General features: G+C 41.4%; 1 protein-coding gene across 8 annotated transcripts in view; it reads left to right on the forward strand.

Annotated features, from left to right (window-relative positions):
• The window catches only part of RGS6 (regulator of G protein signaling 6), a 536757-nt gene that overhangs the window by 414205 nt on the left and 96623 nt on the right, over positions 1-25929 (forward strand). For 7 of the 8 annotated variants that reach the window (XM_065595306.1, XM_042849401.2, XM_065595308.1 and 4 more), the window contains 9 exons: positions 1539-1589; positions 2860-2966; positions 7719-7770; positions 10775-10839; positions 13633-13709; positions 18591-18672; positions 19271-19345; positions 20775-20873; positions 22461-22522. In XM_065595306.1, coding sequence (XP_065451378.1) covers positions 1539-1589; positions 2860-2966; positions 7719-7770; positions 10775-10839; positions 13633-13709; positions 18591-18672; positions 19271-19345; positions 20775-20873; positions 22461-22522 — 670 coding nt within the window. Of the gene's footprint in view, positions 1-1538; positions 1590-2859; positions 2967-7718; positions 7771-10774; positions 10844-13632; positions 13710-18590; positions 18673-19270; positions 19346-20774; positions 20874-22460; positions 22523-25929 lie in introns of all 8 variants that reach the window. The other variant, XM_065595309.1, reaches the window with a different exon arrangement.

Here is a 25929-nt window from a genome sequence, read left to right on the forward strand (position 1 = left end):
CTATAATGTGGATAGAAAGCTGGCTAGCTCGTCAGGCTCAACGGGTAGTGATCAATGGCTTCATGTCTAGCTGGCAGCTTGTATCAAGCGGAGTGCCCCAAGGGTTGGTCCTGGGGCCGGTTTTGTTCATTATCTTCATTAATGATCTGGAGGATGGCGTGGACTGCACTCTCTGCAAGTTTGCAGATGACACTAAACTGGGAGGTGTGGTAGATATGCTGGAGGGTAGGGATCAGATACAGAGGGACCTAGACAAATTAGAGGATTGGGCCAAAAAAAACCTGATGAGGTTCAACAAGGACAAGTGTAGAGTCCTGCACTTAGGACGGAAGAATCCCATGCATTGCTACAGATTAGGGACCGAATGGCTAGGCAGCAGTTCTGCAGAAAAGGACCTAGGGGTTACAGTGGATGAGAAGCTGGATATGAGTCAACAGTGTGCCCTTGTTGCCAAGAAAGCTAATGACATTTTGAGCTGTATAAGTAGAGGCATTGCCAGCAGATCGAGGGACATGATCATTCCCCTCTATTCGACATTGGTGAGGCCTCATCTGAAGTACTGTGTCCAGTTTTGGGCCCCACACTACAAGAAGAATGTGGAAAAATTGGAAAGAGTCCAGCAGAGGGCAACAAAAATGAGTAGGGGGCTGGAGCACATGACTTATGAGGAGAGGCTGAGGGAACTGGGATTGTTTAGTCTGCAGAAGAGAAGAATGAGGGGGGATTTGATAGCTGCTTTCAACTACCTGAAAGGGGGTTCCAAAGAGGATGGATCTAGACTGTTCTCAGTGGTACCTGATGACAGAACAAGGAGTAATGGTCTCAAGTTGCAGTTGGGGAGGTTTAGGTTGGATATTAGGAAAAACTTTTTCACTAGGAGGGTGGTGAAGCACTGGAATGGGTTACCTAGGGAGGTGGTGGAATCTCCTTCCTTAGAGGTTTTTAAGGTCAGGCTTGACAAAGCCCTGGCTGGGATGATTTAGTTGGGAATTGATCCTGCTTTGAGCAGGGGGCTGGACTAGATGACCTCCTGAGGGCCCTTCCAACCCTGATATTCTATGATTGATTTATACTTCCTGTGCCACGCCTGACCCTCTGGGGGGTGGGCTCAGAGCTCCCTGGCTCCACCCACTCTGGTGTCCAGAGGGGCTCGTGTCTCTCTGGGGCATCAGGGACCCACACCACCTCACTACTGTTAGTAATGAGCAATGAGGTCTTTTCTTTCTTTGAGATATAGGGGCTTTCACAAGCCTAACTCCTTGTGCGGAGAGTAGATTCTGTGGCATTCACATGCTGTGTAATTTAAACTATATCAAGATGCCTGTCATATGAGGCACCATTGCGGGTTTATAACTCTAAATAAATAAATGTGCAATAGTATCACACAGGTAAAGAGTCTTCAAGCCTACAGTGGGAATAAGAAAGGAAATGCATTGACCTGAATTTCTGTATCTTTTCTTCTTGTTTAAACATGGTGTCTCTCCACAGCTTCCAAACATCTGTGGTCTTACATGTGTAGCGCATTTCTGTTTTTGCAGGTACTGACATTGTGCAGTGGCTCATGAAGAACCTCAGCATCGAGGACCCAGGTAATATGACTGTTGAAAGTGAATAACCTACCAGTAGAGAGAGAGAGAGAGTGTGTGTGTGTGTGTGTGATTAGATATTAGGTACCTGTCTGTCACTGAGTCTAGGGCTGATAAAGCAATGAGGTTGTAGTCATCAGGAGAGAAGTGGGAAAGAAAGGGATATGAATCATAGTTGCTGTCCCTCAGCATATCAGTGAATTGTAGAACCATGTCCCGCTAACACCAGAATCCTATATAATACTTTCAAGCCATTTGTTAAACATTTACCTAGATGAAAAGGCCTGGGGCCCTGACGGTACACCTATGGGCAGATCCTCAACTTGTGTAAACTTGCATAACTCTGAAGTCAAGGAACTTTGACAGTTTATATCAGCTGGGGAGCTATCCTCTGATGTGCAGCTTGCTTGAGAGGGAACTGAAGTTGCCACCTGTGCTGTCAAAAGTTGCAGAACAGCATCCCTCTGCCTTAGTGCATTTCTCTCTGAGTAAAGCCCTTTGCTCCCTTTTGAAATTTGTTGCCATATTAATAAAGATGCTGTTAGCAGTATATCATTCCAGCTGTTTGTATAATTTAGAGAAATGATGGGATTCGCTGTTGGAATGGGTTTCTTGTTAATGGTAATGTACAGTGTGCTTTGAATTGAATTTCGCAATGTAGAGCAGTGTGACACCCTGTAAGCATCAGTGGGGACATTAAAATCATCAGGTTAACATTTTTAGTAGAGTCGACCAATACTATAAGGTTGGTTTTCACTTTTGTATAATTTGGTTGGAGAACTGAGGGGTACACCAGGTCTGACTCTGAGCCACCATGAGATCTGCTGAAAGCAATGGATTCCCTAGTGCAGCGGTTCTGAAACTTTAGTAACCTGAGGACCCCCATTTTGATTTTAAATTTTGCTGCAGACCCCCAAGACCCCTGCTCAGACCCAAGCCCCACCCCCACTCCACCCCTTCCCCCAAGGCCCCACCCCTGCCCCACCTCTTCCTGCCCCCGCTCCACTCCTGCCCCTCCTCTTCCCTGCCTCTTTTTGCCCCCTCCCTCTTCTACCCCCATCTCCCCTCCTGTCCATCCAGCCCAGTGCCTCCGGCACACCGGGGAACAGCTGTTCCCCGGCATGCAGGAGGCACTGGGAGGGATGGACAGGTGTTGATCAGCAGGGCCCACCGATCCCTTGGACTACCCTTGCAGACCCCAGTTTGAGAAATGCTGCCCTTGTGTACATCTGTCTGACAGATTTCTACTGTTTTCTTTCTTTCCCTCTCACAGTGGAAGCAATACACATGGGAAGTCTTATAGCAGCACAAGGCTATATCTTTCCAATCTCAGACCATGTTCTTACTCTGAAAGATGATGGGACCTTCTATCGTTTTCAGGTAGGTGAGCCCGCTGCTTCCTACATTGTTGCTTCTATTATCACTGAAATGTTTACCTGTACACTGAGTGCTGTTGAAGTTCATACAATGCAAAGATCGCTATACTTATTGAGGTCATTTGGGCACAGCCATGAAGTACCAGTGAAGTCCCTTTAAGAAAATTTGTTCTACAGTCCCAAAGTATGTTTATCTGATGCCTCTGAATCAAAACCCCAAATCTTGAGGTAAGTCGTTTTCAGAATCTGAATCTGGGCCTGAATTTGGTAGCTAGTTTTCTATGTGTAATGGGCTGGACCAACACCCAGATCCGAACACATGCAAACACTGAAGTGTTAGAAATCTGCATCCAGTTCCATGCTCCGTTTTATATTAGGTTAGTTGGATCATCTTTCAGTTAAAGCATAGTTTTGGAAGTCAGGAGATCAGGGTTCCATTTCTGGCTCTGCCACAGAGTCTCTGTGACCTTGGCAGAAATCATTTAAATTCTCCATGCCTCAGTTTCCCCATGTTGACTCTGTTCCCAGCTGTGTCGTGTTTAACTGCAGGACCTAGTTATTTTACACATCCTTCCTGAAATCTGCTGATCCAAGACTTCCCTGTTAATTCACTGATTGTGCTCCAGAAGCTCCTTTTCTATTACAGATTGTCTATTAATGAAAATGACCAGAAAAGATCAAAGGTGGAGCTCGTGGTGTAAAGTTTCGAACTGAATTTGTTTCCACCTATCATATGGTCCATAGTAACGCTAATAATACCTGAATACCTGGCTTTTCTATAGTGCTTTTCCACCATAGAGTTCAAAGCACTTTGCAAAAATTTTATCATTATCCCCATTTTACGGAAGGGAAGCTGAGGCTAAGGGAGGTGAAGTGACCTGCCCCAGGTTAACCAGCAGCCCGCATCAGAGCTGGGAGTAGGTTCCAGGGCTCTTTCCACTAGGTCACTGGTCTTCCTGTCCTCTCTCTTCTGTTTACTGCTGCCTTCTCCATCATCTAACTCCTCTCTTCCTTCTGTGTTGCCCTTAGTTTAGCTTTTATTGAAAAGGCTTTCATCTCTGCCTCTGCTGCTGCTGTCACTAGCTCCCGCTGCCCTACTGCTGCATGTTGTTTTCACTTAAGAAGCAGAAGTGTAGATTAATTACCAAATAGTCATTAACTCACCTGTACAGTTGTACTTTCCCACTAGGCCTCATTAAAAGACATATCAAGAAAGGATAATTAGCAGGATGTCATCGCCAGCTGTCAAAAACTCCTATCCTCCACCCTGTCAGCCAGGCTCCAGCATCAGGGTCATGTTTAACTCCCTTTCCCCATTTTCATCCCACATATGCACTGTCACCAGATCATGTTGTTTTTTCCTTCAGTGTCTTTTGCTCTAGAACAGTGGTCACCAACTGGTAGATCGCAACCGACTGGTCTATCCTGGAGCCTCTGCCTGCTCTGGCCATGCACCGCTCCTGGAAGCGGCCAGCACGACCCTGAAAACCTGGCGTGGGGTGCAGGGGTCTCTGCACTGCTCCTGCCTGCAAGCACTGTCCCCACAGCTCCTATTGGCCGGGAATGGGGAACTGTGGCCAATGGGAGCTGCAGGGGTGGTGCCTGCAGAGAGGGGCAGCATGCGGAGACACGTGCCCACACCCCGGGGGCTGCAGGGTCATGCTGGCCACTTCCAGGAGTGGCTTGGGGCCGGGGCAGGCAGGGTGCCTGCCTTGGCCCTGCTGCACCACCGAATGGGATCTGCCCGAGATAAGTGCTGCCTGGTGGGATCTCGCACCTCTCCCACCAGGCAGCCCTGAACCCCTCCCAGAGCCAGCACCCTGAACCCCTTCCTGCACCCTGAACCCCCTGCCCCAGTCCTGAGCCCCCTCCCAGAGCCAGAACCCTTTATCCTCTCCTGCACCCCCAACATTCTGACCCAGCTCGGAGCCCCCCGCTGCACCCAAACTCCCTCCCACAGTTTGCACCCATCACCCACTCCTGAACCCCAAACCCCAGCCCCAGGCTCAGCCCAGAGCCCCCTCCCACACTCCAAACCCCTCAGCCCCAGCCCAGAGCCTGCATCCCCTCCCCCACCCCAACCCACTGCCTCAGCCCGGTGAGAGTGAGTGGATATTAGGAAAAACTTTTTCACTAGGAAGGTGGTGAAGCACTGGAATGGGTTACCTAGGGAGGTGGTGGAATCCCCTTCCTTAGAAGTTTTTAAGATCAGGCTTGACAAAGCCCTGGCTGGGATGATTTAGCTGGGGATTGGTCTTGCTTTGAGCAGGGGATTGGACTAGATGACCTCCTGAGGTCCCTTCCAACCCTGATATTCTATGATTCTTGAGAGTGAGCAACAGAGGGAGGGGGGATGGAGTGAGTGGGGCAGGGTCTTGGAGAAGGAGTGGGGCCCCAGGGAAGGGAAGGGGTAGATCCTGGGTTGCACTTAAATTCAAAAAGTGATCATATGTGTAAAAAGGTTGGCGAACACTGCTCTAGAACCTTGTCTACCCATTGGTCATCTCTCAATGCCCTGCCACATATTTTGCCTCAGTCATTCTACACAACAATATTCTGCTAGAATCACCTTCCTATTCCACTAATCTGAATATATCATCCTCTTGTCTTCGCATGGAATGTGTTAGAGTAGGTGTGACCAGAGGGCCAGAGGAGCCACACCGAGGTTACTCAATTAGGGAGAACTGCAAAGAATGGGGCAGACAATCCCCAAAGCCGGTGGATATTCCAATACTTAGATTTACCAAGCCAGCACAAATCAGCTTCTATAATACCTTACTGGTTACCCAGAAGCCAACAACACAGTTCCCTTAAATCAACCCAGCCTCAGGCCTTCACCCAGACACCCAAGTCAACTATGATGAGGATTACTGAAAATCTTATTCATCATATAAGAAAGTTCTACCAATCCCAAAGGATCGGACACATTACCTCCCAGATTAATCAATATTTCAGATCTTACCCAAATACATGCTTACAGACAATCCTTATTAACTAAACTAAAATTTATTGAAAAAGAAAAGAGAGACAAAGTGTTAAAAGATCAGTATAGATACAGACATGAGTATAGTTCTGAGATCAGATTCATAGTAGAGATGGTGAGCTTTGTAATTGCAAATAGTTCTTTCAGAATTAGTCCATAGGTTATAGTCCAATGTTCATATTCAGGGTGATCCAGATAGGACTGGAGATCTCAGTCTTAGGACTTAAGTTTCCCCTGCATGAAGCATCAAGCAGATCTGAGATTAAAAGGATCAGGACCCAAGACAGTTTTTATACAGTTCTAGGCCTTCTTTTGACAGCTCAGAGTCCTTAGGCGAACAATAGGCAATCATGGAGACTTTGAAGTAGACCTATTTCCTAAGCATCACTGGTAATTAGCTACATGGATTAAATAAGGCAATTGCCTGTTCTTCCACTATTTGCAGGTGATTTGCTATACATTTCAAAGAGAGATGAATACAGTGATATTACTATGTTTACAGTTCATTTAAATGTTAAGATGTCCTTTTGATCTCTGAATTAACAGAATACGGCATAGACAGGGATTGTTTGACTACATTATTGACCTCTAACAAGATATGAGTATATACATACAATGAGTATCACTTCTAATTTCTCACAATATAAGTTTGCATTTTAAAGTTCTAGTGTATCTACCATGGAATGGCCCTCATTACCATTCACATACTTTTCTAACATGTCTCTAAAGGTTGGATCTGGGTCATTTATTCTGCAGGCTTTAACCCTTTCTGACCATGCATCATACTTTGTATAAGATTCGTTGCAATTATGTAACAGTGGTAGCAACAATGATTTGCATGGTCATATTTTAATCAGATAATGTCACAGTAGGACTTGGACTAAATATTTTTTGACCCCTCCATGTGCTCATTAACAGTTCCTTTCACTGCTCCTTGGCACAAAGATATGTCATCTTCATGCATACAAAGTGCTATGCCCACTTTTGGCACTTATAATAATAGTGCACTGTAACTCACGTAGCTACAGAGAAGTTACTCTTTCATGCACATTAAAACTGCAATGTAACTACCATGTAGTTAATATTGTTGTAATTAATTGTAGCAGAAAGTTTAAGCTGGGTGGTTACAGTGTTCTCTCCTGAGCAGATTGGAAAACCAGTGATGTTAGTTTGGGTCCTGCTTTCAAAACTACAATGTTAGATTGGGTTTTGAAATTTGGCAAAACTGATTTTCCCATTCTTAATCTGAATTGTATTGTCCGATTAATTTAGAATGTAAATTGGGGCAGGAGACTGTATCTTCCTCTGTTTTGTACAGTGCCAAGCACATTAACAGTGCTCAAAACCCAATGATATGTACAATATGTAAAAAAGGCCACAGGAAAGTTCTCACACTCCTTAAAGATGGCTCAAGGTAAAAGGTTCCTTTGGAGTGAGGAAAGTTGCCGGGGGATGGGCAAACAAGCCAATACTCAAATGTAGGGGTGGGGGTGTCTAAAGATAATCTGATTATTAGGAACCCTGAATCTGTGTATTGGTCTCTTCATCTATCCCTAGGCACTGAATGCAGAGAAAGTTTGCCGATACCCTACTGATGGCCCAGTCCTGTGTCCACTGAAGTCAATTGCAGTATTTTCATTGACTCCATAAGAACAGGGTTTGGAATTTAGGCTGTCAAGGGCATCATGATATTAATAATTTTCAGTTGCATTAAGGTTTGTTGTTGTTTTAAGCTTAAATGTAATTGTTAAAATATGATGTGCTGTTTTTCAGGCCCCATACTTTTGGCCTTCAAACTGCTGGGAACCAGAAAATACAGACTATGGTGAGAAAATATTCTAGTTTTTGAAAATTCCTGTTGAAAGTGTCAGAAGTAACACTGTTGACCTGTAGAAATTATTTATTGGTGGTCTACAACATTTCATGCTTGGAGTTTCCTCTTCAACTCCAGCTAAGGGCCATATCACATGCCATCCTTACATTAGGTGAAATCCCAGCTCCATTGAAGGCAATGGGGGTTTGCCATTAACTTCAATGGGGCCAGGATTTCACCCATTGAGTAGCACCTTTCTTCTCAAATAGTCCTATTGATTTTAACAGGACTACTTAGGGTGTAAGATTATAGTCAATGTGAAGGTATAAGTATCTCCTTGTAAGAATTAGTAGGGTCTAGTAGCATAAAGATTGCTTCTGTGGTGGAATACTCTCTGATCTGTAGCTGAATTTGAACTGTTAGTCAATAAGTGTTAATCCTGTTTGGGCACTGAACTGGATGCTCAATAAACAGTTATCTAGCCAACAATAACATACCATTAGCAGTGTCAAACAAAAATTAAGCTTTTCTGATACATGGCATTAAAAAACATGAAAAGGTAAAATACGTTTAAATTACCAGATGCTACTCTGAAACCAGATGATAACTGGTGACAGAAGAATAACAATGGTTTATGAGCTAATAAACCACAGTACCCTATATTAAACATCTGAGTGGCTGAGAACAGGAATAATGCATAAAGAAAATATAGCAGTGTTGTCCTCTTTACCTGTCTCTGTGCATTATTGCTCTCTCTTGTAGAACGACACTGTTCTCATAGCTACATGATAAAATCAGTTATTCCATCCCACTGTGGCATTGGCAGAGGAAGTGAATGCATCTGTGTGCTCACAAAACAAGGGCTTCTGGAAATGTTTCTTTAAAAGACCAATTTATAACAAAAAAAAAAAAATCCCCCCCCCCCCCTCCCAGACAACAATCATTCATCATTGTGGATTTTGGAAATAATATTTGGTCAAGTAAACCGGAAGCCCATAACCGTGTGTAGAGCTCATTTGCAATCCTCACATACAGTGATAATTATTAACATCTTTCCATGTTTGCCTAAGTGTAGGGAACATCTATGAAAAGCTATGGTAAGAGTCACAGTAATGTTAATTATTTACAAAGGCATTTCTAAATATTTTAATGGTAACCACTGTATATTATGTATGTGCGCAGTTACACTGAAAATACTTTCTGTACGTATCATAGTAACAATCTGGAAACAGAAGATTTTTTTATGTAGCATTAAGAAAAAATTGGATGCAGATGCAATGCATTGTATATAATAGTGCCCCTCAAAGAAAGGCCTTCTATGACCTGCCCCAAGGCTGAAAACATGCTGCACATGCATTAGCTTTGAGCCCCTTTGGGCTCATTTTCACGTATCCAATATCAGCATTTGTATATCAGTTAGGGATGTCCATGTGGATTCTTCAGAATCCTGAATAAAGCCCAAACTGTCAGTTTTCAGCTAAACCCAAATAAAACTGAAGTCTCAGTAGCTGTCTATACATTTTTTTACCTGCATTTTTGATACCTCAAAGACATTTATGGGGCTGAAACTGGCCTTCTGATGATAGTTCAGTCCCTGGAATGTGGAAATACCCTGAGATGACTAGATCTGGATTTATTTTGACCCTATAAATGGCTTCCAGATGAAACTACTGTTGAAATATATAAATACCAAGAATACCAATACTTGAATTAATCCGGTCTGGTCACTGTGCCTCTAATGCAATATCTGAATCTCCTCAGTAGAGGTAGTTGAAAATATTCTGTCAATTTTAACAGAAAATTGGGTTTTTAAAGAAATGAAGTTTTTTTTATGGAAAGTGCCTGTTTCAACATTTTCATTGTTTCAGAAAATCAAAAATCCATGTTTTGCAATGAAAAGTTGACATTTTCTATTGAAAATGTTGATGAAAAAAGTAATTTCCCTCAGACAAAACCCTATTTTCTGTGCAGCTCTACTTCTATAGACTGTGGGTCAGATTGTATCCAGCCCTGAAAGAGATTAGGAGAGGGTGTAAGATAGGGACTTTTACCACATTCAGATCCAGGTTCAGATTTCAAAGACCCCAAAGATTGGAGATCCATATTATGTAATTTGGATCTGAATTTGACCCAGCTCCTGTGTAAGTTGGGATTCTGCATTCTGGTTTCAGTCCATAATTGAGGTGAGGGGCCAGTTGCAAAGTCCTGATGCTAACTACCTCAGAATGCAGGATGGTACAGAATACACTGGGCCCATATCAACCCCCAGTCTATACACTCACAGCAATTGCTATGGTAATTGGTTGTGGTGTTGGACAAAACAATTATTTTAAATGGGAATAAGCAGATGGAGCTGATGAATCTTAAAAGCAATTAATCAAATCCAAAGAGGCACTCAGCTCCTTTTAGGATTTGGCTCAAATTGCTATTTTCATATCAATAATCTGAATACTTTTTCAATAAACAAGGGAAGGAAATTCAGAAGATATACAGGGCCACTCGCAAGAACTGTCCTCTCACTCTCTGTGCTCTAGCTGGGAGAAGGATGCTCAAAAAGGGGGTGAGGAGGCAACAGGGTGATGGCTCTGACCCTTTCCACACCAGCTGTGGAGCATGGCCAATGCACTGATGAGAGCATCTTTCACCAGCCCCAGTAGAAATTATGCCTTTCTGAGACTCGACTCCTCTTTGGGCACTCCCCATACTCAGGGCTTTGTTGATAAAGCCATAATATAGCCCATAAGATGCAAGCGGAGCTATGTCTAAATAAAATGGCTTTTTTCATGCTTATTAATTGAGATGTCTCCAGATCTTTAAAGGTTATATCCTCCCGTGAGACTTGAGACACCTACCGGGCACAGGAAATGCTAGCTAGGTATCTAGCTCTATCATTCCTAAGGTCAGGTTTAACTGTGTGAATGAACAGTACATGCACAACAATGGTTTTGGTTGTTTTTTTTCCATCCTGTAGTTACTGCCTTTTTCTGAATTGTTTTCATTATGGCTCTCCCCTTAGCCATCTATCTTTGCAAGCGGACCATGCAGAACAAAGCTAGGCTGGAGCTGGCGGATTATGAAGCCGTAGGTATACTGATGTTACAGTTCATGGAGCGGGAGCAATGCTTTGTTCGAAAACTGAATCTTTCTTCTTAGTGATTTGAATTCACCCTTAGTAGGGAACTCTCTATTTTATTATCACTATTATTTTATTTTATTTATTTTCAAAAGATTCTATTGGTTAATTCTTGAGAGAACGTCAAACTCCTAAACGAGGATGTCCATGATACATATTTTAGTGTCTCACCTTTAAGTATCCACAGCATACTCCTTCAGAGATCTGGGGCATGTTGCACAAGAGCTTACACTGGGGCTGCTTTTCTGGTTAGCTTTTGTCTTTACAGGAGCCAGTGGGGTGATAAATGTTCAGATATATTACAAGGTTAGCATTCTTGGACAATTACATTGCTGCTGATGCATATCTCATATTTGTAGACTCTCAAAGGAACGATTTACAAAAAAAATAATTTGAGCTAAATTTTCCAAATTCTATATACAGGCATTAGCTATGTTTAGTAAAGAGGCATTGTCAGGCTAAAAAGCAGACATGTGAAAATGCCCTTAACCTATGTTACAAGTCATTTGCTTTTTGCATTACTCCGAATGTAGGCAATGAAAGCATTCTAGCCAACTGCACTTTTGTTTATAATTGGGCTCTAGTCAATCTAATTTTCAGGTTCTGCTTAACTAGCTCAACAGAGTAGTGGTTGAGTTTCAAATACTTCAATGGAATGTTTGTTTGAAAAATTGTTTCTATTAGAAATGTGTTTTAATTTTATGAAAACATTTGTATTGGTTTTAGGTTTTGTTTTAAAACAAAGTAACAAAACTAATTTCCCCTTCCCACCTCGTTATAAAATCTAAATTTGGGAGCAAATGTGACCTAGCAGTGACCTGTTTAATATATCTAATTCATAGCCTAGCCTGTCCCCATCATGCCACAGATGTGCCCTGTGCTGACTAGAGATAAAGAAAGAACTCTCTATTGATTGCTTTTGCACACAAGGGACTATGAATGCTCCATTGGATCCTTGCACACAAGTCTTGTTGATGACAATAGGATAGTATATAAATACACTGAGGACAAAATATGGCCTTCAGTGACTGACTGGAGTCATGCTGCTGCTGAATCCACATATGGACTGCATTTCCGTGTACAGTAGGAAATAACAGTAGACTATTTTCTGGCCACAGTATACTGAGTTAAATTCTGCTCTAACACTAATCTAAATCTCCCATTGGGCCAGAGAGAGAGTGAGCATAACTCTCTAGCCTAGCAGGTAACACAATGTCCTGGGAGACCCAGGCTCCAGTCCCTGCTCCAGTGTCTATGTATGTATTTTATAAAACATGGAAAAAATTCAACAGGAGAGATTGAAAAAGGCCCATCCCAGAGAATCTTATAGCCAAATGGTTAAGGCAGTCTCTTGGGAGGTGGAAGACCTGAGTTCAAGTCCCTGTTCCCAGTTGGCAAAGCTGAGATTTCAACCCAGGTCTTTCGTATTCAGGCATAGTTAAGTTTTCTTTTGCCGCTTTACCTGCTGATTTCCTGAACCCATAATTCAGGAGAGCATCCCGATTCAGGACCACACTTAAGCATGTACTTAATTTAAGGCATATGATTAAGTCACATAGAATTCAATGTGACTTAAACACATGCTCAGATGGTCTCCTGAATGTGTATGAACTTAGACTTATGCATGAATGGACTTCTGGGGTAAATGGGTAAATTCTATGGCCTGTTATACAGGAAGTCAGACTAGATTATCTAATGGTCCCTTCTGGCCTTGGAGTCTGTGAATTATGAACCAACATGTATGTGTTTAAGTGCTTTCCTGAACTGGAGCTATAACAATAATGGGCTATAGTGGTAGAACCAATAATATCTTACCAACCGGTAAAAAGTTAAAACATTTTAACCCAGAGTAAGTGAGAAGAGAAGAGGAGGATCAGGCTAATAGTGTTCTATGTCTCCATACCTCTGTGTGCATGTGTGTAAATTTGACTTCAGAATACCTATCAGTGTTATGAAGTTAATTTTAGAAATGGGCTTAAACTTGGAATTCGAGCCATGTCCCAAACCCCACTTTACATTCTGATCAAGTTCAGATCCAGCTCCAAACTTTGTGGCTCAGGCCTCTCACTGTAATGGTCATGGAGCAGAAATCTAAACTGAACCTCAGACTTAGACAAACTTTGGATCTGGATCCAGACTTAAGCAGCTTGGGCCCATCTCTAGTTATTTCCATTGTCCTAACAAATAATCAGTTTCCTTTCATGAATTGTCCTGACAATACCCAGACTTCAGCATGCTGCACTGTGGAGTGCCTTCAGGGTTAATAATCCACTGAACAACTGAGGGATGGTCATCCTTTATGAAACAAGTAAGGCCAGAAAATACCCTTCCTCCTTCCCCACCCAGCTACCCCACAAAAGCAAAGCATGCAGGTAGTAGTCAGCTGCTATCAGAATGGGAAGTTGTCAGTTCCAAAAACTTTCACAGTAGAAAGTACACTAAGGAATACATGGAAACAAGTCCAACACTGTTTTATTAGTAGAGCTCTGGCAGTCTGTTTCACACCCTGTTACAACTCTTGCTTTGGTCCTTCCTGTTTCTGCTATGTGGTGGCTTGAAAGGGACACACACACCATTGCATTCACATTCATATCATACGTTGCCTACTGAGACAATTTACCAATATTAATTTCAGTGTTTTGAGCTTTCCAGGTTAAATAAACTGATGCAATAATTTAGTTCTTAAACTGCAGTTGTAATTAGTGTGATTAATTGTTCTCTTTATTTGTTTCTCTTATCAGGAAAACTTAGCAAGACTGCAGAGGGCTTTTGCAAGGAAGTGGGAATTCATCTTTATGCAAGCAGAAGCCCAAGTGAAGTAAGTATTCCCAGTTCAGTGAACTGGAGGAGTCTTTAGAACTTTGTTGGGGAAGGGGATTGGATTAAGACAATGTTTCCCAGTTAAAGCCTTTGCCAAAATTAAACTCGGGATTTATTGGTAAATTCTAGTCCCTGTCACACTGGAAACAGCATAGGGCTAATTCACAAGATCACATACTATGAAGAAAAAATGCCAGGATAAAGATGGGTGTAATCATCTGTGTGCAGGTCTGGAATCCAGGAACTCCTGAGCTTCTTGCTCTTGTTCAAGTCTCTTATCATTTGTGCCTCAATTTCCCACTCGGTATAAGTGGGAAGAATAATACCTGCCTGGCAGGTGTATGAGTTAATGTTTGTAAAGTACTTTGAAGATAAAAAGTGCTGCCATTTCTGCAGTAGCTGTACAGTTGGGCTTCATACAGTACATTTGTTTTATAAATATCCCCAATTATTTTTCCCACTGAATAAATCAAATCCCAGAAAACTCAGTTCTATTGTATCCATACTAACTGACCTCCTTGTGCTACCAAATCATTGTGGACTATTATGTAATACTTCCATAAGGCTTACTCGTATTTTACGAGTACTTTTTTTTACCCTCTTTCTCCTGTCATTCCACCCAGAACTGGGAATCTGCAGTTTACCTTCTATTTACCCATGATCAAAATGTGCAATCTCTTAGTAGTATATGCAACATGGCATTACTACTCCCACAATATGTACATGGTTCTGTGTTTGTGAAATTAGGGTGCTTAGAAATCTGTGTGTCCGTGTTGCAGGAGTTGTCACATGTGAAAACTACAAGGAAGATGAAGGTGACATATTAGTGATACAGAATACGGATATTTGTATTCTTGGGAAACACCGAAAAAGCAGAGGGAATTTGCACTTTCAGAATCAAACAGCAAAACAAATGTTACAAAATGAAAAGTGATTGCTACTTCTTATTATGTATGTGTATCTATGGAAGTGTGTGTATCTATATTTGTAGTACTTCGTTGATTAACACTGTAATTACATTGTAATTATGGACCATTTAAGAACATGGTAATTATCCTTAAAATAACATGGTAATTAAGGGATTATTTCAGTTCAGAATGCTAGTATTCTGATGAGATGAGAAAATTGGAATTTACAATAATAATTAGTCTTTGAGATGCTTAAAGGTTCACTGTCAAGATAAAAATCATAATTTTGTTTGATTATGTACTTCTGTCACTAGTAGCATAGATCATTACAACTGGAAGGATTTTAAGTCTTGTTTTCTTTTCACTATCAGTGATGTTTGTTTACTTTTTCTCCATTTCATTCACTTGGAGCAGTAAAACTCAACTGGTTGCTCTCACTTCCTGTCACTAGTTGGCTTCATTTCTTGGTTTTCAGACACTACTCCAGTGCTGTTTGGGCTGAGGTTTCCAGCACTGCAGAGTAAGATTTAAATTGAAAAACTACAAGCATCTGGAAACATTCCTTTTCATATCAAGTTTTGTACTCCCCTCCCCCATCTTGCATATATTGGTGTATTTACCTGTAGGCTGGACATGCCAAAGCCCTGGGCAACATCAAATGAGCAGTAATATTCAATGTGGACTTCAATGAGAGCTGTGGTCGCTTCATGTTTTGAAAATCAGGCCACCTGCTTAGTGGATTTAGTTGCAATGCTTTAAAATCATGGCCTTAATGCAATTAATTATATTGTATTTTCATAATTCAATATTTCTAATTTAAAAAAAATTGTAATCAATGGTACATTCTTGGAGATTGTATATATAAAAAAGCCCAGATCCTGGATTGTGTTGCAACCATTTTATGTTTTACTACTAGAACAAAGCAGCCCTAAAGTCAGTGTAACCAGCCACAGGAGGATTACCCACTATGGGCATGGGAATCTTTGAGTGTTGTAAAGCTGGCATAACATCTCCTATTCAATCCCGTACACCTTTGTCTGGCATAAGGGGCTAGGTTGGAAGAAAGTGGGCTGAATCTGAGGGCTTGTCTTCACTATGGGCGTAAGTCGACCTAAGTTACGCCACTCCAGCTACATGAATAATGCAACTGGAGTCGATGTAGCTTAGGTCGACTTACCCTGGTGTCTTTACTGTGCTGCATCGATAGGAAATGCTTTTCCATCAACTTACCTTACTCTTCTCAGGGAGCTGGAGTACCGGAGTCAACTGGAGAGTGCTCTGCTGTCGATTTAGCGGGTCTTCACTAGACCTGCTAAATTGACACCCGCTGCATCGATTGCAGCAGCATCGATCTCCCCAGTAGTGAAGACGTACCCTGAGTCTCTTATCCTCAGCTGCCATGCCCTTGGCCCATTGACAGCCACCTGAAGGCTGCTCTAACTTTATGCTAGGTGACCCAGAACTGGGGGAGCACAAAGCCTTTGCATGCCGCCCTCCCAGGTAGCACTATGTGCTCCTCATCTGCAGCCAAGGATCTGGGTCATTGTCTCAGCCTTATGATGCTATGTTCCAAGAGGTGATATCATAATTCCATTTATAGGTGGATCAACAACTGATCGCAACCTCTCCAACAAGGGGTGGTGGTGATAAAGACAAATAACTAATAACCCCCACAATGATGGGTTTTCTCCCAACTACTACTTTAAATTCTCATTTAAAAATAGTGTCAATAAAGATGCTGAATTGAGAGCTTTAGAAACGGACATCCTCTGTATAGGAACAAAACGGGTACAGCATATGTAGTGCCAGTGTAGGCTTCCACCACACTCCTCCATCAATATGCTTCAAACATGTTCGGAAGGGACCACATTATGCGTAAGGGGGATTGTTCATTCTCCTTGTCCCATTCAGTCTCTGACTTGTCTTCTGAAATTCCTTAAAAGTGCCAGTTTTGATGGTGCTACTGGTATTTATGATGTGGGGATCTGACCATGAGGAATTTGCAATAATTCTGTTACTATGTCCCATGTGGAACAATTTTGTGAAGTCATGTTTATTTGACTTGTTGGACCCTGATACAGGATAGCCATTAAGTTTATGTGTAACTTTTAAGTAAACAGACTTCAGAGGTCAAGTATCAGGGGGTAGCTGTGTTAGTCTGTATCTACAAAAACAACAAGGAGTCTGGTGGCACCTTAAAGACTAACAGCTTTATTTGGGCATAAGCTTTGGTGGGTAAAAACCTCACTTCTTCGGATGCATAGAGTGAAAGTTACAGATGCAGGCATTATATACTGACACATGGAGAGCAGGGAGTTACTTCACAAGTGGAGAACCAGTGCTGACAGGGCCAATTCAATCAGGGTGGATGTAGTCCATTCCCAATAATAGATGAGGAGGTGTCAATTCCAGGAGAGGAAAAGCTGCTTCTGTAATGAACCAGCCATTCCCAGTCCCTATTCAAGCCCAGATTAATGGTGTTGAATTTGCAAATGAATTTTAGTTCTGCTGTTTCTCTTTGAAGTCTGTTTCTGAAGTTTTTTTGTTCAATGATAGTGACTTTTAAATCTGTAATAGAATGACCAGGGAGATTGAAGTGTTCACTTACTGGCTCATGTATGTTACCATTCCTGATGTCCGATTTGTGTCCATTTATTCTTTTGCGGAGGGACTGTCCGGTTTGGCCAATGTACATGGCAGAGGGGCATTGCTGGCACATGATGGCATATATAACATTAGTGGATGTGCAGGTGAATGAGCCCTTGATGGTGGGGCTGATGTGGTTGGGTTCTCTGATGGTGTCGCCAGAGTAGATATGGGGACAGAGTAGGCAACGAGGTTTGCTACAGGGATTGGTTCCTGGGTTGGTGTTTCTGTGGTGTGGTGTGTAGTTGCTGGTGAGTATTTGCTTCAGGTTGGGGGGTTGTCTGTAAGCGAGGACTGGCCTGCCTCCCAAGGTCTGTGAGAGTGAGGGATCATTTTCCAGGATAGGTTGTAGATCGTGGATAGTGCGCTGGAGAGGTTTTAGCTGGGGCTGTATGTGATGGGCAGTGGTGTTCTGTTATTGTCCTTGTTGGGCCTGTCCTGTAGTAGGTGATTTCTGGGTACCCGTCTTGCTCTGTCAATCTGTTTCCTCACTTCCCCAGGTGGGTATTGTAGTTTTACGAATGCTTGATAAAGATCTTGTAGGTGTTGGTCTCTGTCTGAGGGGTTGGAGCAAATTTGGTTGTATCTTAGGGTTTGGCTGTAGACAATGGATCATGTGATGTCTCTTGGATGGAAGCTGGAGGCATGTAGGTACATATAGCGGTCAGTAGGTTTCCGGTATAGGGTGGTGGTTATGTGACCATCACTTATTTGCACTGTAGTGTCCAGGAAGTGGATCTCTTGTGTGAACTGGTCCAGGCTGAGGTTGATGGTGGGGTGGAAATTGTTGAAGTCCAGGTGGAATTCTTCAAGGGCCTCCTTTCCGTGGGTCCATATGATGAAGATGTCATCAATGTAGCGCAAGTAGAGGAGGGGCACTAGGGGACGAGAGCTGAGGAAGCGTTGTTCTAAGTCAGCCATAAAAATGTTGGCATACTGTGGGGCCATGCGGGTACCCATAGCAGTGCCACTGACTTGAAGGTATAAGTTGTGCTCCTCACATGTTTAAAGTTAAGCACCAATTTAAGTGCTCTGCTTGACTGGGACTGGGAAATCTGGTGTCAAAAAGGCTATTCGCTGCCAGGTGCAGAGCAGATGTTAACAAAAAAGTTCTCTCACTAAAAACAAAAAATCCCTTTCATCAGGCTGGTGGAATGACCCCACAAATCACTTGGCATCTGGAATCTGACATTTCTGTATGGAAAATGTGTCACTAGAACAGGAGTACTAGAATTGCTGTCAATCAGGTCCACAAATCCAGGGGGAAACTGGGAGCAAGTCAGAAAAGTGAAGTTGTGGATTGTTTCATTTTTTTATTTTCCCAGAATTGACAGAAAAAAGGATAAAACTGAAAGGAAAATTTTGGACAGCCAGGAAAGAGCATTTTGGGATGTACATAGGCCAGTGGTAAGTCTCTCTTTAAATTATGCTACTTAGCAAACCTAGCGATGTTGGATACGCTGCAAGGAGAGGTTAGCTTTAAAACTGCTGAACAGATTTTCTTCACATTTCAATTGTCCATTAGGAGATCTTCAGAACAAGCCAAGTTTGAACAAAATTGTTTCAAAAGTTTTAGATTTGTGCATGCACAACATTTTTGATTTGACCATAAAGTGTAAGTGTAAAGGTTCTTTTTTTTTTCATAAGTAGAATTCAAAAGCAGTTAAACCCGTTCTGTTCAAGTTTTCTAGAAAAACTCAGCTTCGAGCGGAGACCAAGTAATTTCAGCCTGAAAGGAAGTTGTGTGCTGAAGTTATGAGCAAATGAATTGGATGCTGAGATTCAACTTAATTAACATTTGCAGTTACTGATTAACTAATATGATTTATAATACACACCTTAAAGAAAGCATCTTGAAAAAGATCCTATTATGTATTTTTGTAACAATATTTATGCTGCAAGCAAAGGATAAAAACTCTTTTTTTTTATTATTGCTTTCCAGTGGGAGGAGGTGGTATGTACATTGTTAACATCAATGGTAATATTATGAATGTCCCTTTCTTAGCCAGGCTGCGTGAACACAACAGAAATGGACATCAGAAAGTGTCGCCGTATGAAAAACCCACAGAAGGTCAAAAAGGTCAGGGTTTTTGTTGTTTTTTTTTCAGAACAATAACAACTATGTTTTACACCAACAGTATATTGCATCTTTCAAATGAGAATTTCAAAGTAATTTACAAATATTAATTAAGCCTCCACATTTGTAAGTAAGTTTATTATGTTCATTTTACAAATGGACAGGTACCAGACCAAGTCTTGGCAGAGTTGAGAACAGCACTAGGGAGTTCTGACTCCCAGACCCCTGCTGTAGCCACTAGACAGCACTCTTTTCGAATTAAGACCTGATTATTTTTTCTTTTGCCTGGGATACTCGTCATTTTAATTTCGTGACCACGGAGCTCCCATTTTAACAAATATAGGCAACATAAATGAACTGTTGGATATCAGCATGATGGTCCCAAACATGTCAATATGCTGGCTATTAAATGACATCATAACCTTTCAATGTTTCATACAAATGTCAAATAAAGAAAAAAATAATTAATTGAACAAAAAGATGCCTGCTATTGCCTTCAATACCTGACAAATAAATGCACTACCAGTGATTTGATGGTGTTTTTCTGTTTTGTTGTTGCTATTGTTTTTTTAAGGTTTGTGGAAAACTTGGCTCATTGACACCAAATTAACCCTTTTTTCAGTGTATCAAAGCCTCAGGATTAAAAGTTATTTCCCTAAGTTCTCTTAAAGTTGTTTAGTATCATGTTTAGGAGGCAATTGAGATAGAATTGGATTTCCACCCCTATCTTTTCCTGCCCCCCATCTCAGTTACTGATCCCTACAAACATAAACACACATGCGTAACTTCATGCACAAGGCCGTTTCCCTGAAGTCTGTGTACCCTAAAAAATGCATAATAACCAAACTATCACTTCTCAAATATAAATGTCTCCATTTATTGGGGAAATGCAATACACTCGTAGAGTAGAGCAAAAATCAGTTATTTTATATCTAGATAAAGTGCTTCAGCATAAGAAATAAAGGGTTTGATTGACTGAAAATTAGGTAATTTATAATAAGCAAACAGATATTGAGAAATTTTGAAGTAAGTGTCAAAAGATGCATATTAGCAGAGATGAAGCTTTCATCAAAAATATTAGTTTCATAAAATGTAGAAGTTTCAGTTTTGCAACTAACATACAAAGCTAGGGAATCAGAAGACAAACCCTCTCATGTACCTCTGATTATCAGGCTGAGATTTGCATTTGTTCTCAGTTGAGCTCCTCAGAGAGAAATCACAATATTCAATTATCACAGCTACAGCTATTCACCACTCGGGTATTTGTATATACAACCTCAGTTATTAACTTTGTTCCAGATTTAAGAGTTATTGATCTTTGAAAAGGTAACAGTAGACAGTTGCTGGCTCCTTACTTGGCTGTTTTCGTGCACAGAATTTCCTTACATATGTAACAATAAAGCTCTGTAATTTTTCCTGTTATTTGTTTCAGTCAGTATATGGGGTTACAGAAGATTCTCAATCCCAAAGCCCTGTACATATGCCCTCCCAACCCATACGAAAAACTACAAAAGAGGACTTCCGAAAAAAAGTAAGTAGACCATCTTAGAACAACTCCTCCAAGAACCGAGTACATTATTTTCAAAAAGATGTTTATATTTTTATTGAAATATCAATAAAGCCAGAAAGATGCTTGATGTTTCTTGGTGCAAAATGATGGAAATGTAAGGTGATGTTGGCATGCTTTGAACAAAGTAGAATGTATCAAAAGCTAAATATGAAAAGGGACATGCAGATACATTGAGATGAATGCTACATGCCATATTCTCTTTTCAAATTAACAGAGTGGCTCTCAAGTCCAAAATTCCACTCACCTTACATGCCCACAGACAGCATTTCCCATAAAATGTTAAATTTTTTTCTGTGCAGGTTTATTTTAAGTAATTATACCTTTCAAAAATGTTCCAGTCATCCAATCAGGGAGCACATGCAATTCCATGTGACTTTGGTGACCAACAACATGCCATGAGTAGCAAATAGGCAACACAAACAGTTTGTGAACAACCCACGGTCTGAAAATTATTTTCCAGAATATTTGGCAAATACTTTCAAAGAATGAATGCATTCAACAAAAATCAGGATGAGTTTGAAAGCAACCCACAGCCAAAAACTAAACCAAATTTATAAAGAATTGTATATGTGTTGTACCGTCTCTGGCCATAGTTTTGCCTCTCCTTCAGGTCACCAGGGATACTCAAAAAGTGGGCAGTATTGATAAGGGAGGAGGATTATCCAAAGCAGCTGGAGGTTCTGCTCATTCAGTACTGCTTCCATAGGCAGGGCTTCCAGGGAACTTTCAGTAGGAATAAAAGCTGTTTTCTGTAGTAGAACCCCCAAGGGAAAGGCAGGCACCATACCACCAATGTGTAGCAAGAGCTGAATATTAAGGGGTAATGCCGTTATGATCAGAATCTCTCCAGCGCACAGCCAACCCAACGAATGCAGGCAGGGAGGGGCAACTTACATGTCCCTGTTCCAGCACAAGTAAACCTGTCTTACTGTTGTGTTCTCTGACACCCGGAAGAGAACACATGGTTATTCCTTGCAAACTGATGTTGAAATGCAAAGCCAAGACTGCATTGTGACACAATCAGAAAGGAGCGCTGGAACCTGTATAGAAGTGGAGGAGGCACTGGTGCCACAACTGTGGCCCTATCCCCTCTGCTCCCCCTCTTCCCTCAAGGCCCTGCCCCCTGGCCAGGATGCCTGAGAACAGCCCCCCCGGGGCATGCCACCCTGGGCAGGTGGTGGGTCTGGGGCTCCCAACAGTGGCTCTCTGGAGGGCTCTTACCACGGCCCGGCTCCAACTTCTGGGGGAAATAGGAGGAGCAAGGGGCTGGGCCCTGTGGCAAGGCAGGGCTAAGGCCCATCTCAGCCCCCCCTACCAGGAAGAGGTTGACATCGGTAGCAGGGGCTGCCCTTTGTGACCAGGGAGCTGATCACCTTATGAGCTCCCCTGCTGTGAAGCGCTGCCCCTGCCACCATCTCTCCGCACCTACCCGACTATGCTCATGTTAAAAAGGGGGAGAGAGGGCATTGCCCCTCTGGCCTCTCCAGCACCCCTGGCTCTAGATCTGCTGGGTTGTTAATCTCTTTTAACCGTCATCTCTTTCCCCAGATAACCTTTCTGAATGTGCAGATAGACAGACACTGTTTAAAAATGTCCAAAGTAGCTGAAAGGTGAGTTTCTTGATTTACATTATTATAATACTCTCTTGTTGGTTTAGTATTTCTATTTGTCATCTCAGATGATCAAATATGACATTTTTCCATAAAGTTATGGTGCAAGGCTCTGTACAAAGGATGAAAGCAGTTCCATTTCAGTTACAAAATTTCCCAGCTCATTTTGTATGAAAAATAATTTGTTTTTTACTGCTCTTTACTCCTGTTAGCCAGAGCGGTTCTGGGAGAATGAGATGGATTCTCTTCTGAATCATGGATCACCTATAAAATTGCCAATGCAATTTCAATTGCAGGGCCAGATTTTGCCCACACTTACAGCTTTACAAGCTCAATGAAGACACTAGGGTTGCACCTGTTCAAACCCGGGCATTATTTTAAGACAGTGGTTCTCAACCAGGGATCCATGTACCCCTGGGTTACTCAGAGGTCTTTCCAGGGGTACATCAGCTCATCTAGATATTTGCCTAGTTTTACAACAGGCTACATTAAAAGCACTAGTGGGGCCAGTACAAACTACAATTTCGTACCAACGATGACTTGTTTATACTGCTCTATATACTATACACTGAAATATAAAAAATAAAATTATACTCCAGTCAATTTATTGTATTATTATATGGTTAAAATGAGACAGTAAGCAATTTTTCAGTAATAGTGTGCTGTGACCCTTTTGTATTTTTATGTCTGATTTTGTAAGCAGGTAGTTTAAGTGAGGTGAAACTTGGCGGTACGCAAGACAAATCAGACTCCTGAAAGGGGTACAGGAGTTTGGAAAGATTGAGAGGCACTGTTTTAAGGCATTAGGGTCATACAGATGCAAATGATGGCACAATTTATCCTGTGGAATCTTTATTGCTGGTGATGAAGCATGAGCCAGAAAAGAACCTTCTTGAATTGATCATCCCAGTGTGAATCTGCAGGGCTGGCAGTTAGAAAACAGCAGCTTAGTTACTTGTAAACTGAGAACATTTGCAATGGAATTTTTGATACAAATAGGGATCCCCATAATGCCATGTAGAGTTGTTTTGCAGAACTGTACTTTAATCTAAAGCAATGAAACAATGATGATTATATTTTTGCAGTACCAGGTGAAGGCTGGTCCTTTATAGAAAAATAATTAAATAATTGAGAAATATTGGGAATTTGCCATGTTTTAAAAAATTAAAAAGACATTACCTTGCAAAGTGCTGTGCTTCACAGAATCAGCTCCTGCCTTCAACATATTTATACTGAATTAGGCAAATTAAGAAGGCACATGCTTGAAAGTAAATCCCCTGTTGGGTCATCAAAACTAACCATTTAAATGGAAATGTAACTAATTAAAAAGAAAACGTTCAAATGTTTCATAGGACCTTGCATAAACGTAATGATATTTTGCTGTATTGAAAATGATCACATCCATATTTATGCTTTTTTAATCCATTCTTCCCATTGGCAGTTAGCAGCTGAATTTAGTGCTTTATAGTAAAGGTCATTTTGCATAGATTTTACCCATAAGGATGTTAATATCATGAGGCAGTAAAAATCTCCAGACAGGTAATTTGTAGACAAGCAAATTTATCTTTTTTTATAGTTTTGCAAGAATTGTATTAATTCTGAAGGATAAAATCAGTAGAACTCATTCATTTATTAACAGTGAGCATACATGTTCCTCAAGTAGAGCTGAACTGTCGTTATTAATAATAGTATTTATTAATGCCAAGATTTTCAAAAGTAAATAGTTGTTTCAATTGGAGCTAGGCAGGAAATAGTTTCCTGTCCCATGAGAATTTTAGAGATTTCAAGATGTTTTTCCATCACAAATTGGGACAAGAAGACAAAATCTCAAACTTGTTTACAAACGGATAATCTGGAAAAAAAATTCAGATCAGGTCAATCAAAATGTTTTGTTTCAATAATTTCAAAATGTTCTGTTTTTATTTCAACAATTAAAAAACAGGAACAAAAACCTTCTTTAACTAAACTAATTTAACTAAAGTTTCAAAATAAAAAGTTTTTTCAAACCAAAAAGGAAACTTTTGTTTCAGAAATGTTCTTGTCCTATTAATTTGGCATATGCAATCCAGTTAAGCCAAGCCAGAGTGTTCTTATCAACAATGTTCAAGGCACGAAGACCTCCAGGAAGTAAAGGTCATTGTTCTTGTCCTGAAGTATATAGTCTGAGGTCTATCCTGCTCCCTCTGAAGTCAATAGGTGTTGTACTATTTACCATAGGTAACTGTAAGACATAAGGAAAACAGATACAGTAGAACCTCAGAGTAACAAACACCTCAGGAATGGAGACTGTAACTCTGAAATGTGCATAACTCTGAACAAAACATTATGGTGGTTCTTTCAAAAGTTTACAACTGAACATTGACTTAATACAGCTTTGAAACTTTACTATGCAGAAGAAAAATGCTGCTTTCCCTTTTTTTTTTTAAGTAGTTTATGTTTAACACAGCACTGTGCTGTATTTGCTTTTTTTTTTTTTTTAAATCTCTGCTGCTTCCTGATTGCATACTTCCAGTTCCAAAGGAGTTGTGTTGTTGACCAGTCAGTTTGTAACTCAGGTGTTCAGAACTCTGAGGTTCTACTGTAGCAGACATTGGAAGGCAGGGGGAAGGACAAGAGTTGCAGCAATAAAACCCAGAGGTTCCTTTGGTAGGTTATTATAGGGTTACATGTTCCTTTTACAGTCAAATCTTGAGATTTGTTCTGGGATTTAGAGGCATAATGAACGGGGCCAGGAAGAGAATCCCAGACATGGGGAGCTGCACTGAATGAGGTGCAAAGACCAGAGCAGGAGAAGATAATAAATGGGGTGATTAGTTACATAGCTGGACAGAGGAGAGGGCAAATGAGAAGGAATGAGCTGATGTGAACAATTATCTGAAACAACGAATGTTGTCTCTCCAGTCAGCATGTAAAATGCTGAACACACAAGGACCAGTTCCGTTGAGTAAGAAGGTGCCATTATTACAGTCACTGTTAGAGTAAGTCCACACTTTAAGAGATTAATTCAGCTGACAGTGTGGCAGTTTAGCATGCTACAGCACAATGGAGACTTCCGTCCTGTGCTCTCCATCAGACAGCCGAATAATGACAGCAGCACCCTATGCAACGCCAACTGGCATTTTTTCAGTTCAGTATAAAGGCATTTCAGGACAGTCATGAGAGAACTCCGCGGTGGCGGTGGGGGCAAGGGAAACAAGTTGCAGTGTTAGCAAGACATAATACAGTCCGGCCATTCAACCTGCATGTGCCTTGTGATCTAACTCCCACAGGAGGTTGATACCTGAAATACCCACCTCGCAGAATCCTAGAGCCTGAGCTCCAGCCTAAGCCCAAACCTCTACATCGGAATTAAACAGCCCCTTTGTCCGAGCCAGCTGGCACGGACCAGTCACAGGTGCCTACTTTCA

Source organism: Chrysemys picta, chromosome 4, assembly GCF_011386835.1.
Source record: "Chrysemys picta bellii isolate R12L10 chromosome 4, ASM1138683v2, whole genome shotgun sequence".
NCBI classification, from domain to species: domain Eukaryota; kingdom Metazoa; phylum Chordata; order Testudines; family Emydidae; genus Chrysemys; species Chrysemys picta.